Source organism: Periplaneta americana, chromosome 6 (assembly GCF_040183065.1).
Source record: "Periplaneta americana isolate PAMFEO1 chromosome 6, P.americana_PAMFEO1_priV1, whole genome shotgun sequence".
In the NCBI taxonomy this organism is placed as follows: domain Eukaryota; kingdom Metazoa; phylum Arthropoda; class Insecta; order Blattodea; family Blattidae; genus Periplaneta; species Periplaneta americana.
The window spans coordinates 147,227,943-147,242,681 of record NC_091122.1 but is presented as its reverse complement, the minus strand read 5'-3'; the positions used below and the strand labels follow the sequence as shown (position 1 = coordinate 147,242,681).

General features: G+C 38.2%; 1 protein-coding gene across 2 annotated transcripts in view; it reads right to left on the bottom strand.

Annotated features, from left to right (window-relative positions):
• Positions 1-903: 903 nt before the first annotated feature.
• The window catches only part of LOC138701895 (glucose dehydrogenase [FAD, quinone]-like), a 37,547-nt gene continuing 23,711 nt past the window's right edge, over positions 904-14,739 (bottom strand). For both annotated transcript variants that reach the window (XM_069829250.1, XM_069829251.1), the window contains exons 2-4: positions 13,528-13,726; positions 9,601-9,863; positions 904-2,619 (exon numbers count right to left, since the gene is read on the bottom strand). In XM_069829250.1, the coding sequence (XP_069685351.1) occupies positions 1,280-2,619; positions 9,601-9,863; positions 13,528-13,700 (1,776 nt within the window). In that variant the 5' untranslated portion in view covers positions 13,701-13,726 and the 3' untranslated portion in view covers positions 904-1,279. The remainder of the gene's footprint in view (positions 2,620-9,600; positions 9,864-13,527; positions 13,727-14,739) is intronic.

Here is a 14,739-nt window from a genome sequence, read left to right as displayed (position 1 = left end):
TTCCCTCTTAACCGAGTCATATGCCTTTTTGAAATCTATGAATAACTGATGTACTGTACCCTTATACTCCCATTTTTTCTCCATTATCTGCCGAATACAAAAAATCTGATCAATAGTCGATCTATTACGCCGAAAACCGCACTGATGATCCCCAATAATTTCATCTACGTACGGAGTTAATCTCCTCAAAAGAATATTGGACAAAATTTTGTACGACGTCAACAAAAGTGATATTCCTCGAAAGTTACCACAGTTGGTTTTGTCCCCCTTTTTAAAAATAGGTACAATTATGGACTCCTTCCATTGTTCTGGTACAATTTCCTTTTCCCAAATAGCAAGTACAAGTTTATAAATTTCGCTATATAATGCACTTCCACCCTCTTGTATTAATTCTGCTGGAATTTGATCGATACCTGGAGACTTGTACTTTTTCAGATTTTCTATCGCAATTTCGACTTCTGAAATCGTGGGTTCGGGTATAAATGGCTCAGCAGTTTGTATTTCAATATCATCCCGATCATTTCTATTTGGCCTATGTACATTTAGTAGTTGCGCAAAATAGTTTTTCCATCTGTTTAGGATTGATGAGTCTGCAAGCAAGTCACCATTCTCATCCTTGATCACGTTTACCCTTGACTGATATCCGTTCTTAAATTCCTTTATACCCTTATATAAATCTCGAATGTTTTTATTCTTACTATTTGTTTCTACCTCATTCAGTTTTTCCTTCAAGTAACCTCTCTTTTTATTCCTAAGTGTACGACTTGCTTCCCGTCTTTCATTGAAATAATAAAAGATAGCAAGGAATTTGAAGTATCTCTGTAATTTCATGGAACGCTTAAGTGATAGGCGATTGTGTGATTTCAAATAATCGCAGATCACCGCTTGGTAAGAATCATCATAGTGATAAAACAAAGAACTTTTAATGAATACGTAAGGCCTATTGTAACGAGTCCAAGAAAATAATTAATGCAGCATTCGCTGCTCAAGCCACTAGAAATATGTTCAATGTAATATAATATATTAAGTTATAAGATTATATTATTCAAATTTAATTTATTTTTGCAATAATATGTTGCGGGTTGCTAAGGAAGAAGACGCGAGTAGCTAGATTATTACAGAAATGGTAACAGACAGATTTCCCGAAAAGTAAGTAAATATTAAGTAAGTAAGTAAAGAAATGTCAGTAAATAAATAAGTAAGTGTAACTTAAATCATTCCCCCTTAGTTACGTACAACCTAGGTTTATGTATACTAACTATGATCACTGATGAGAATGTCACAACAAAGCTTTCTTAATAATATCTGCAGCTTTCTCTCCTATCATAATAACTGGAGCATTAGAATTGAAGTTTCCTAACACGGGGATTATGGATGCGTCTGCTACCCGGAGATTCTTGGTACCACGCACAAGTAGGTTTGCATCTACAACAGATGATGTATCACTTCGGGGTCCCATCTTGCAAGTTCCACTGAAGTGATGGAACGTCTGGGTAAGGTTCCTTGCTAAACAAATCCAGTATGGTTCTGTACCAAATATTTCATGGGCACATTCTGGTTCCGGTGTAGTGTCTAATGCCATGCCAAAATCTTTGAACACTTTAGTATTGGATAAGTTCTTGTATATGAAATTGTAGGCGTCAATAAGTACATTCAGATCATCCTCAACTTGGAAATAATTAGGAACTATAACAGGGTCGGAAAAGGGATTTGAATCAGTTATAGTAACGTAACCTCTGCTTTTTTGCATCATAACTCCAGGCTGAAACATAATATGATTGTACTGAGTAGTTGGCCATTTGAATTCATAAGGACCTTCTGTGGTTTTATATATTGCTGGTAGAAAGAATTGGATATCTGGATAGTCGATTTTTGGATCTGCATATCTGGATTTTATATAGAATGACACTTGTAGTGGACCCACCTGAGAAAGAGATCCATCATTGTTTCTCATATATTCAGAAAACTCTCTTTGAATATCGAGATCATTGGAAAGGGATGTCTGTTTTTCTCCCAACTTCAAAAGAATGCCGATGCTAGCAGGATGGTTCTGAAGATTCTGACCAACTTGCAGGTCTTCAATCACTCCTATTCCTTTCTCAGTGAGGACACTTCGAGGACCAATTCCTGATAACATGAGTAGCTGTGGGGACTTAAAGGCACCGGCACTCAAGATGACCTCCTTTTCAGCCCGAATTGTGTGTTTGCCCATATGCTTGAACTTCTCCCAGACATACTCTACACCTGTAGCTCTTTTTGTGATGGGATCAATCACGATTCTGACGACTCTCGCATTTGTTACTACAGTCAAATTCTTTCTTTTGCGGACAGGTGCCAAGAAAGCTTTGTTGCTGCTTAACCGACTACCATTCTTCTGAGTGAACTGTGCAATAGTAACACCAGTTTGATTTCCGCCGTTGATATCGACTTGGTGGTAACCTAGCTCTTCCAGCGCATCCACGAGTGGCTGCACGTTCTTATCCTTGTACGCAAATCTCTGGACATTCAGAGGGCCACCCTTCGAATGGTACATCGTGTTTGCAGCAATGTCTTGGTCGGCATTATTTTCAGATTTCTTGAAGTACGGAAGCACATCATCAAAACCCCAGCCTTCGTTCCCTGAAATAATTAATGATCACAGTCAATGATTTTAATTTAAAAATGATTCCGGAACAATACCGATTTTATAAATAGGTTTGAGACCAGAGTGCAACATTTTGAGTGCGCAAAAGGTACCTTTTTATTACTATTACTAGGAATCATGGGAAATTAACGACCATATGGATGTCATGGACGCTAAATTGTAGAAGTGATCTGGAACACGGCCTGTGCAAATGTTGACCACACTGTTCAACTGTTCTATTCTATTATTCCGCCTTTAGGGGAGGGCACCAGCGAATAGGGATTACAAAGAATGGACACTGAGCGAATTGTCCTGTGTTTTGTTTCTCTGTGCGCCGACGTTTAGTTCCACTTTCAAGCGCTAGAGGTTAGTGTAATCGATCACACGCTAAGATAATAATTTAAGTATAGAGTTGAGACACAGGATCCAAACATCGCCTACCTTATTGCATAATCCAGTAACGCTTTACTTCAAATAAATTCAAGTTAGCAGCTTTTCCTTATTTCTCAGTGACAAACTAGTTGTAATAATATTTTTTTATATTTTATATATAACAAATTATATTATAAAATAATATAAAACATTATAAAATTATGTATCAAATTCGTTTAATATTTGCATAGCCTACAATATAATAATAGGCATATGGTTTTACTTCTCATAGGAGTTTTGCTTTTCCATTTTTCAGCGCTATTAAATCATTACATATTTTAATTGTTGTTGGGGTCAACGTTTCAACTGTCATTATAAAGGGACTCTAGAGTGTAGACATTACAGTTAATGACGGATTTATTATTTCATCGGTCCAATTTATTTTATTTGAGTATATAATGTACTTTTGTATGTGTTATACGAGGGCTATTCATAAAGTAACTTCCGTTTTCATATAGCGTGCGTAAAACAGAGACAGTGGCGCCGCTCTTGCGGTGGAGTGTACCTTGAAGCAGTACGCGTCGAGCAGCGGTAGAGTCAAGGTCGTGTATTTTTTCCTCTCTGAGCCACGTGCTGTCAAAATGTGTGCTGCAATCGCATGTTCCGCCAGGTGTGAGGTACGTTCTGTAATAAGATTTCTTGTGACCAAAATCTGTAGGAGCTAGTGAAATTCATCGCCAACTTTGTGAAGTTTATGGGCCAGACGTAATGAGAGAAGGTGGTGTAAGACAATGGTGCCGTATGTTCAAAAATGGGCGAACCAATGTCCATGATGAAGAGAGAAGTGGTTGACCGAGTATCGTGAATGCAGATCTGATTCGTTTGGTTGACGAAAGGGTTAGAGCAAACCGCAGCTTCACCATGTCGGAGCTTAGTGAGGATTTTCCACAAATTAGTCGATGTCTTCTGTACAAAGTGATTACCCAAGATTTGGGCTACCGAACTCAATTTTAACTTTTGTCGCGTCGCGATCTGCGTCGTGACGTCATGGAACTCGGATTTCCTATGCATCGTTTACAATGACGCGACATACGCGACACGACACAGCGACGCGACGTTATATAAATTATGGACCAATAGGAAATCCGAGTTCAATGACGTCACGACGCAGATCGCGACGCGACAAATGTTAAAATTGAATTAACTTTTACCGCGCGACGTTACCGGAATGCGTATGTGTTTTGTTTATAATGGCGTCGTCTGCAACAAAATTGAATACTTTTTTCGACTTTTTCAGCTGAGATGTTGATAGAATGGGTTAAAGGATACCCTGAATTATACAGAATGAACCGTGAGTGATGTCATTAATTTCTAGAGGTTATTCTTTGGGATATTTCAAACGAAAAAGGTTAATATAATTTTGCTCGTTTTTGCTTCATTTTAGAGAAAAAAATTGTTTTATGTGAAACATTTCATGGCGTATATTTTGGGAAAGCCATTGAATTAACTTAATTCCCAATATTCTTAGTCAATTTAAGAGAGCAGTGTACTATGATAAAAAAAATTGTTTTTGTCGTTCAAATATGCAGAAATTTCATCTGAACAATTGTAAATTTTCGTTCTGAAAATGAATTTTAAAACGTTACATTTGTTACATCAAATTTCTGCGTGTTTATTATCATAATACAGTGCTCTCTTAAATTGACTGAAAATAGTGTTAATTAAATCAATGGGTTTTCCAAAAGACGGTAAGAAATGTTTCATATAAAATAGTTTTTATCTTGAAAAGGAAGCAAAAGGAAAACAAAAATATCTCAAAGAATAACCCTCTGAAATTAATGACATTATTTACGGTTCACCTTTTATGTTACGGTTTGTTTACGTGAAATACACAATGCTTTCCATCCGTGGCTCCCATGAAGTTCGGAAAATTTACTTTTTTCCAATAGGTATCCTTCCACCTTCGTGAAATTGTCCTCAAAAAGTTTCCATTTAATGAGGTGTTTTTAATTTATCCCAGATTTATCCCAAACTATAGGCCTAATGGACATCGTGTAGTTACAATATGAAAATCGTAAAGAGAGAGAACCAAGTTCTTAAAGAGAGATACCAACTATTAGGGAAATCTAACCTCAAAGTTACGCTTAGACGCTCTGCTGGATGCCTCCCGCATTGGACGTTTTTGTATTTGAGGGCCAATGACATGCAGGACATCATCAAATTGCGAAAATGTCATCCGCATATAGTTATGATATGTTGATTTCTTCTACTCCAAAAACTGAGAAGGCAGGCATCGTTTCATTTTAAGTTTCCTAATCAACACGAACCAGCGATTCAAGTCGCGGAATTGTGAACACCAGACCGCGACGCGATACTGCGATGTCGCGTCGCGTGTCGCGGATGTCGCGTCATTGTAAATTAAGCATCATTGTAAACGATGCATCGCGCGACGTTACCGGAATGCGTATGTGTTTTGTTTATGATGGCGTCGTCTGCAACAAAATTGAATACTTTTTCAGATGAGATGTTGATAAAATTGGTTAAAGGATACCCTGAATTATACAGAGTGAACCGTGAGTAAAGTCATTAATTTCTAGAGGTTATTCTTTGAGATATTTCAAACAAAGAAGTTTAATATAATTTTGCTCGTTTTTGCTTCATTTTCGAGAAAAATTATTTTATGTGAAACATTTCATGGCGTATTTTGGGAAAGCTATTGAATTAACTTAATTCCCAATTTGCTTAGTCGATTTAAGAAAGTAGTGTATTATGATAAAAAAAAAATATTTTTTGTCGTTTAAATATCCAGAAATTTCATCTGAACAATTGTAAATTTTAGTTCTGAAAAGGAATTTTAAAACGTCACAATTGTTAGATCAAATTTCTGCGTATTTATCATAATACAGTGCTCTCTTAAATTGATTGAACATATTGGTAATTAAATCAATGGTTTTTCCACAAGACGGTAAGAAATGTTTCATATAAAACAGTTTTTATCTCGAAAATGAAGCAAAAGGAAAACAATAACTATATTATTTACTTTTGTTTATAATATCTCACAGAATAACCCTATGAAATTAATGACATTATTTACGGTTAACCCTTTATATTACGGGTTGTTTACATGAAATACACAATGCTTTCCAGCCATGGCTCCCATGAAGTTCGGAAAATTTACTTTTTTCCAATATTCTTCTTCACCTTCGTGAAATTGTCCTCAGAGAGTTTCCACTTAATGAGGTGCTTTTTAATTTATCCCAGATTACAGGACTTGTTTCTTAAACTATAGGCCTAATGGACATTGTGGAAGTTACAATACGAAAATCATATAGAGAGAACGTAGAGAGAGAACCAAGTTCTTAACGAGAGATACCAACTATTAGGGAAACCTAACCTCAAAGTCACGCTTAGACGCTCTGCTGGATGCCTGCCGCATTGGACGTTTTTGTATTTGAGGCAGTAGCGGCCGGTGATCGAAATCCTCGGTGAGGCCAGATGCAACTAGTTTAATTGCCTCCGATAGGAAGTGTTTGTTTAAGATTTTAATTATTATCGTTATTATATTATTAATATCATTATTACTGTATTATTATTATTATTATTATTATTATTATTATTATTATTATTAGTCTATTCTTATTATTATCAATGAAAAATAATAATTTCACTCACCAAATAAGCTGTTATGCTCTGAGTTTCAGTGATTGTTTCAGTGTGATGAAGCAACCCATATGTGTTGAAATTCCTCTTTCTTTCTTTTCTTTTTATTTTTTTTTCTTTGACAGCAACAAACAAGGCCAAGAGAAGTTTATTTTGCATCACATTACCACATAACCATTTATGTTGCCCATACCAGGATGCAATAGAAACTCGCGTTTTAAGATTATGTGTCAGAAAAATTATCAGCGATGTCGTAGGTATCTCGGTAGTCTCTCTCTTTATTTAAAACTTCCTTTCTTTCAGTATTATTTCTTCTCAAAAAAGGACACTCTAACAATGAATTAACTGCACCAGCATTACTTCTCTCATTTGTTTCTGTTTATATTTTCCCGAAATACATAACAACATTGGCCCACATTCACTACTGTACTACACCCTCGCTTATGTGTCATAAACTGAGACATAAGGGGAGAGAATCGAGTGGGTCTCTGCCTGACAAAGAGCTGGAATTTTGTTATTTATGGCCTAGTTAGGAAGACAAGTCACCACTGCTATTCCCACCCCACTCTACCCTTGAGGCCGGCCCATGGATGGGACGAGTGAAATCTGACAAGGCCAGCCGAAATGTGCCTCAGCTACAACGTTTTAAGCGTAAACTCAAAGCCCGCGAAAGGACATGAAATGCATTAGCGAGACCCGGCACGAACGATTCTGGCCTCAGGAACAAATTTCACTGCAAAACAGGTCTATATACATCACAAGCCAGCCCCGGCACGAGCGATCCCGGCCTCAGGAACAAATTTTACTGAAAAACAGATCTATATACATCAAAGTTTTCAAATGCTTCTACAGCGATATATGCTTTCTTTCAAATAACTAATACATTATATGAAAACACAAAATTTGATTTCAGTTAAGCCAAGTGACTGAGGCCCGGCCTCACTTGCCTCAGTCAATCAGCCGCCACTGATTTGAGGGCCAATAATATGCAGGAGATCATAAAATTGCGAAAATGTCATTCGCATATAGTTATGATATGTTGATTTTTTCTACTCCAAAAATAGAGAAGGCAGGAAATGCATTAAGCGAATTGTGGACACGAGTCCGCGACGCGATACTGCGATACATATTTTTAGTCGCCATGGCTATACAGCGTCCGGAATTTGTCTACTCCTGATTCTTACAATAAGTAAAATACATCTATATAGAGCTGAGACGAGATGTTATGGCACCAACCTGCGCGAAGTTTTAAATTGCCGGCCAGCAGGGTAGAGGAATGGAGGTTGTTTGGGTTACGGTTCTCAAGCTCAGAGCGGCAGGCATATCCGTTTCACCTCTTTCCAAAAACATTCGTCTTGCCTTACTATCACCACTTTCCTACTCAAGAGTCCGAAGCTACCTAATGGAATTACGCCCCTCTATTCTATCTGTATACTTTTATTCTCCGTCCGAATCAGACGACTGATCTGTGCTGGAATCAGATGTCCCTAAGTTTATGGAAATGTTCTCCAAATACTGTCCATCGCGTGCTCACTTTCAATGTAATTATTCTCTACTTTCTTCACATAATCATACACTGATATCCATTTTTGGAAGAAGCGATTGCAGAGTCAGCCTCTGCTTATGCGTAGCGGAGAAATTATAGATGAGTCTTCTTAGGACTTCATCAAAACTGTCCACAGCTGCAACAATCTTCTTCTTCGGCTATGATTTTTCCGGACTGGAGAAAGAATCTTGCTGTTCCTGCCTCAATATTTTCCCCTTCTTTCCTGATTCTTGCCAAGGTTCACTTTGAAATACCAGTGGCAGCCAGTACTCCTGCACACACGCTTTTCAATGGAATTGGTATTCCATTTACAACCTCTTCTGACATGAATTTCCATACATTGTATGCTATTTAATTTCCTTGACTATGAACTACTCTATGATTTCACACCTTAGACAATGCCATAATGAGGGCGGTCAGAAGGACAATGTTTTCAGTATTAGCAATAGCGGTAGTAGCATAACGATCTGAACACTCGGAATGCTAGTAACCAACTAACCCAACACCCCTCCAGTTGAGTGTGAGGGCGAGTCCAAGCAAACGAACTAAAATGCATCCCTCGCGCCGGTGCCATAACTTCTCGTCCGGGTTCTAGCCTATTTTAGATCTAATTAAAGTTTGGAATTAACAAATGAAAAAATAGGCTATAAGTTTCGGTACAAACTTAAAATAAAACACATTATGAGTGCGTGCTTTACGTAAAAAAGGTAAAAGGTAAAGGTAACCCCGTAATATGCCATGAAGGCACTTGGGGAGCATGGAGGTAGAGCCCCATGCTTTCCATGACCTCGGCACTAGAATGAGGTGGTGTGGTCGGCACCACGCTCTGACCGCCTTTTACCCCCGGGAAAGATCCGGTACTCAATTTTATAGGAGGCTGAGTGAACCTCGGGGCCATTCTGAAAGTTTGGCAACGAGAAAAAAACCTGTCACCACCTGGGATCGAACCCCGGACCTTCCAGTCCGTAGCCAGCTGCTTTACGTAACTCTACAAATTACAATCATTGACTGTAAACATTTTAAGTGTTTCCAATAAACAATTTTTTCTTCTTTCTGATAAAATAAATATTGTTTTCCTAATGACTTTCTTGTTACCAAGTTCTTCTATTGTAGCACTATTTTCCAATCGCCTAGTTTTGTTTTGTTTTCGTATGATCACTGAACAGCAGACCTGAACAAAATAGCGTTGGATGATGTCAAACTATAGCGACTCCGTACACACCTATATTGTTGCGGATTGTTTGGATGCTTTAGGTAATCAAACGCAGAACTCTACTTAGGAATCAGAATGTTGTTGTTGTTTTCTAATGCCAGGCGTTTGACAATAAAGTCATTTGATCTCTTGCACTCCAATATTTTTCAAAGATATTTTCATGTAGGAATCATAATAAAGTCATACCTAACTCCTTCCAGGCGTCGTATGACAGAGCGTTTCCTCTGTTGTATATCATGCCGTTTACGACGCTAGATCCTCCCAGAACCTTGCCGCTGTTCCATATGCAGGATTTTCCGCCGCAGTAATTCTCGTCAGGCTTGGTCTTGTACTGCCAGTCCAAGTTGGTGAACAAGTTGTACGAGAGCAAACCCGGCACATCAGCTGATTTATATTCCTCTCCACCTGCTTCCAGTAGCAGAACTCTCCAGTTGGGTTCCTCCGATAGTCTAAATTACAGGGATATTTCCTTCGTTAAAACGTGTATGATACCTTAGCTAGATCATGATGATACGTAGCAGAAAGAATGTACAGAGACATCATTTTATTTTTACTTGAATTTTTATTGTACCTGCGTTTCTGAATGTACTTTACCCCCCACCCCTTTCCCTAATGTCCTTGCTAACGTCAGTCACACAAACTTACGGCCGTGTTGCTAGCAGTGAAATAAATCGTACAGAGTACAGTGTGTTTCAGAAATATGTTGCATTTTCTATAGAAGAAAGTGCTTATATTATTGAAGTTTATTTTCACACAGGTATCGTGTGTAGCATAACTGAATTTATCTGTGTGGACTGAGCACAAGTGAAGATTAGAGTTACTGAAAGTACGTTACCCTATAATATGGTACGGTACTTAACATCATTATTTAAACAAGAGTTTTGTTTTACTGTTTGTAGTTATGAAGGACGATGATGGAAACTGGAATTACAATATAACGGAATGTGAACAACAGTTTTTTTCACAATTTCCTGATTATATCATTACGGAGTATTTTCGTAGAAATGTCATTAATCTGGTAGATACATTTAGAGCAACAGAGTGTAAAGAAAGGAAGAAAAGTGTATGATGGCCAGCAAAGGTCAATGTTCTGAAATTTGTGGGGCAAATCATAGATTTATACCTATCGTAATCGAAAGTATTTCAACAAATGGTTTTATTAACTGTGACAGAAGATGCTGTAGAAGATGCTAGAGAAAGGATGCAGCGAGGTCCTAATAAGTCGGTCAAGAAGTTAGCTGTAGAAATTGGGGTTTCTTACGGAAGTGCTCAAAAAATTCTCAGGAATAAATTAGGTTAGTAATATGCTGAATAAAGTAGACATTACATAATGAATATAACAGCCTGAAGAGTTGAGTTTGTGAAAAAAATTACTATTCTACTGTTTTTTGATAAAATACCGTAAAAGTAATGATCAAACTGAAAATCGTAATACGTATTTCCCTGTAACATAAATGGATACACTATTTTTCTCTCCTCCTATAGCTAGTAAAATGATTTGTTTGTATATTGTACTAGTAACACCAAACTCCTGTAACGGAAGGGGGTAACAGTGTTTCGGAGTATAACTAGGTTAATGTTAAAAATGTTGGTAAAAATAAAGTGATGTCCCTGTACAACAGAGCAATGATTTTAGACTCGACCACTAGTGGCTTCTGTCCAGTTTTTCCCGAGCTTGAGCGTTCCAACTTTCAGTCCAGTAAGCGGGTCTGTACTTGTTGATATAATTGTAAGCATGGCAAATGGTAAGCACGCGTGGCAAATGCAGTCCATTGCTTCACCATTAGCCGCCAGTTCGAAATGCACAGACTATAGCAAACTTTTCTCTGTAATAGAAAATTGTTATTTTGCTGTATATGAAAATATGGCTCCATATTTCTATAAAAGTACCTCTAAAATTTATAATTAAAACGTATTTTTTTAATTTGAAAACCAATATCAAAATTGTGCGAAAGACATTTTTAAAGAACGTGTTTTAGGAGTAAAATGTTATAAAAATTTCGAATTTATCTTAAAAAATGGCTGATATACAGGGTGTTTAAAAATACGGGGCATAATTTCAGGTATGTATTTCCCACATGTAGACAATCAAAATAGTTCATCACAACATGTGACCGGAAATGCTTTATTTCCGAGTTATGGCCTTCACAACATTGAAATTCACCGGAACGTTTTTCTTTCCGCAGGTCATTGCCGTCAAAGGAGACATTAAGAGGGCACTCTGACAGTTAATTCCGAGGCGAAGGTTACATTCAGTGTTGTGTAGGCGTTAGACTGTGCGACATGTATTCAAATCAAACAGACTTACGGGGCAGGCGTACACACCTCATGTTTTAGAAGACACTTTACTGATCAATCGTCAACACATTCACTTCTTGCATGATGGCGCTCCTGCACACTTCAGTCGTACGACTCGCCGGTACTTGGATCGAAGGTTTCCTGATCGATGGATAGGTAGAGGTGGCCCAATTGCTTGGCCTCCACGCTCACCTGATCTGAACCCTCTCGAGTTCTACTGTGGGGTCATTTAAAATCATTGGTTTATTCGTCTCCGGTCCATGATTTGGAATCTCTTCGGAATCGAATTGTGGCATGTTCTGAGGACATACGCAATACTCCTGGAGTTTGGGATCGTGTTCGCAGGTCAATGAGACATCGATGTGAGGTCTGTATTCAAGTAGGAGGTGGACATTTTGAACATCTTCTGTAATGACAACGACCTGCGGAAAGAAAAACGTTCCGGTGAATTTCAATGTTGTGACGGCCATAACTCGGAAATGAAGCATTTCCGGACACATGTTGTAATGAACTATTTTGATTGTCTACATGTGGGAAATACATACCTGAAATTATGCCCCGTATTTTTTAAACACCCTGCATACCAATTTTAGTGAACTACAGTATCCTGGTATTTTATTTTTCAAAATTTAGACCCCAAATTTTTTTCAAAAACTAATCTCGAATTAAGCTGTTGCAGCAATGATATTTCTACATAATTATAAAAAAAAATGAAAATTGTGTATCAATTAGGAAAGAAAATATAAAATTTAACCATCCTCTCTTCATAAGAAACTCTCAAAGCTCTCATGCTCTCATGGGCACATTGCAAGTCAAACACTCAATCCGAGAACCACTTATTACATGCCACACTCCCTTCACAACATACCCAGTGGCGCCAACTTATATATAACCTTGGGGCCTGAGCCCATCCAATAATTCGTCATGTTATTTTTTATTTTATTTTAGTAGATTATTTTACGACGCTTTTTCAACATCTTAGGTTATTCAGCGTCTGAATGAGATGAAGGTGATAATGCCGGTGAAATGAGTCCGGAGTCCAGCACCGAAAGTTACCCAGCATTTTTCTCATATAGGGTTGAGGGAAAACTCCGGAAAAAACCTCAACCAGGTAACTTGCCCCAAACGGGAATCGAAACCGGGCCACCTGGTGTCATAGTATTATTATTATTATTATTATTATTATTATTATTTATGAGATTTATTCATTTTTAACTTACATCTCAATTGTTTGAGCCCAACCAATTCTTTCCAAAAGTTAGCGCCACTGCATACCTGGCGGTGAATGCAATCGCAGCATTAATTCGATGTCTTACTTCTTAAAGGTCTTGGGGTAGAGGCGGTACATAATCTGCATCCTTTAACACCTCCAAAGAAAGAATCATATAGTGTCAAGTCTGGTGACCTGGGAGGCTAAGGGGATAAGTCAGCAGATTAGTGGCGGTAGCACGTCCAATCCAGCGATGTACTACATGGTCAATTCAGAATTGTCTTCGTAACAAACTTTTTAACATTTTTACTGAATTTGTTTTCGCAAGCTGCAGAACATAAAATGGTTTATGTTGTGGAGTTGCCATTTTTCAGCAACGTCTCTCATGGCAATAGAAATAATACGTTTTCAGAAACTTAGAGCTTGAAATTATGAAAGTTAGATTATCAAATGAAATGTTACATGTCAGTTTTTAATTAATAATTATATGAAAGTGTTACCGTAATTTTTAAACACCGTGTTTAAAGCAAGACAAGACGATAAAAATTGGCGATTACAGAAATTCGAAGACATAAAGGAAATAATTTCAGTATAGGTTAATTTACCTGCTAGCTACAACACATCCGGCTGATCCTCCACCAACTATGATGAAGTCAAAAGACTTTTCGGACAAAAGTTGGGAAGGCGAGAGGATATCTGAAAGCATCTGTTGGTTTACTATGATAGGCTGTATCCACGCCAAGAAGCAGAGAATAGGCGATGCAGTGCAAGCAGCCATCCTTACCCCCGACACTATTCACAGCTCTGAAATAAACACGGGAAAGCAATAAATTTACAGGTGCAGCATTAGTCAAATGAGAGATGCATTACATTCTTAACTTTTCGTTTTACAAAGAAATTTTACAATACAGAATATCCCAAATTGATGTATACACATTTTGAAACACTATTTCTCAACAACGATATGAGACAGAAATACGATTTTTGCGGTTTTGTATTCCTTAAGCCCGTACATGTTCAAAATGGCCCCCTTTCGCCACAGTACACTCCCAACAACGACGTACAACAGAACGACATACCAACTGGATTGTTGCCAATGGATATCATTACAGGCATGTTAAATCTGAACTCTCAGTTCCTCCATGTTTGTGGTTTTGTGGCATACACTGTGTCTTTTAGGGCTCCCCATAGGTAAAAGTCTGGAGGGATTAAATCCGGAGATCGAGGCAGGAACTCCGCAGCACTTCCTCTTCGTCCTATCTATCTCTGGGTCGTCCTCATTTAGTGCGTGGACAAGTCTTGGAATGTAAGGCTTCCATTTCTGAGCTCGCAAAATTCGATGAACACTGGATTTGCTGATACCAATCTCAAGAGAACATTGCCTCACTGACTTCTTTGAGGATTGTGCAAAAGCTGCATGACTGCATCGACACTCTCGTTATCGGTGGAACTTCTCATTCTTCCGCACCGCCCTTTCAACACATCTTGCACCGTTCCGTCGACTTCAAACTTGTCTAGAATTCTTGTGTTAACTTTGTTGGTGGTTGTGTTCCACATTAAACCCTCCAATGTCATTGAACCTCAACAACACTCTCCAATAACATTGCAGTATCCACTTACGTTCATCGAACGATAATTGCACACATGAGTTGGCGAGATGAGGCCGAGGATTTGCCATAGATTACCTGACATTCACTTACGGTTGGGGAAAACCTCGGAAAAAACCCAACCAGGTAATCAACCCAAGCGGGAATCGAACCCGCGCCCGAGCGCAACTTCAGATCGACAGGCAAGCGCCTTAACCGACTGAATCACAC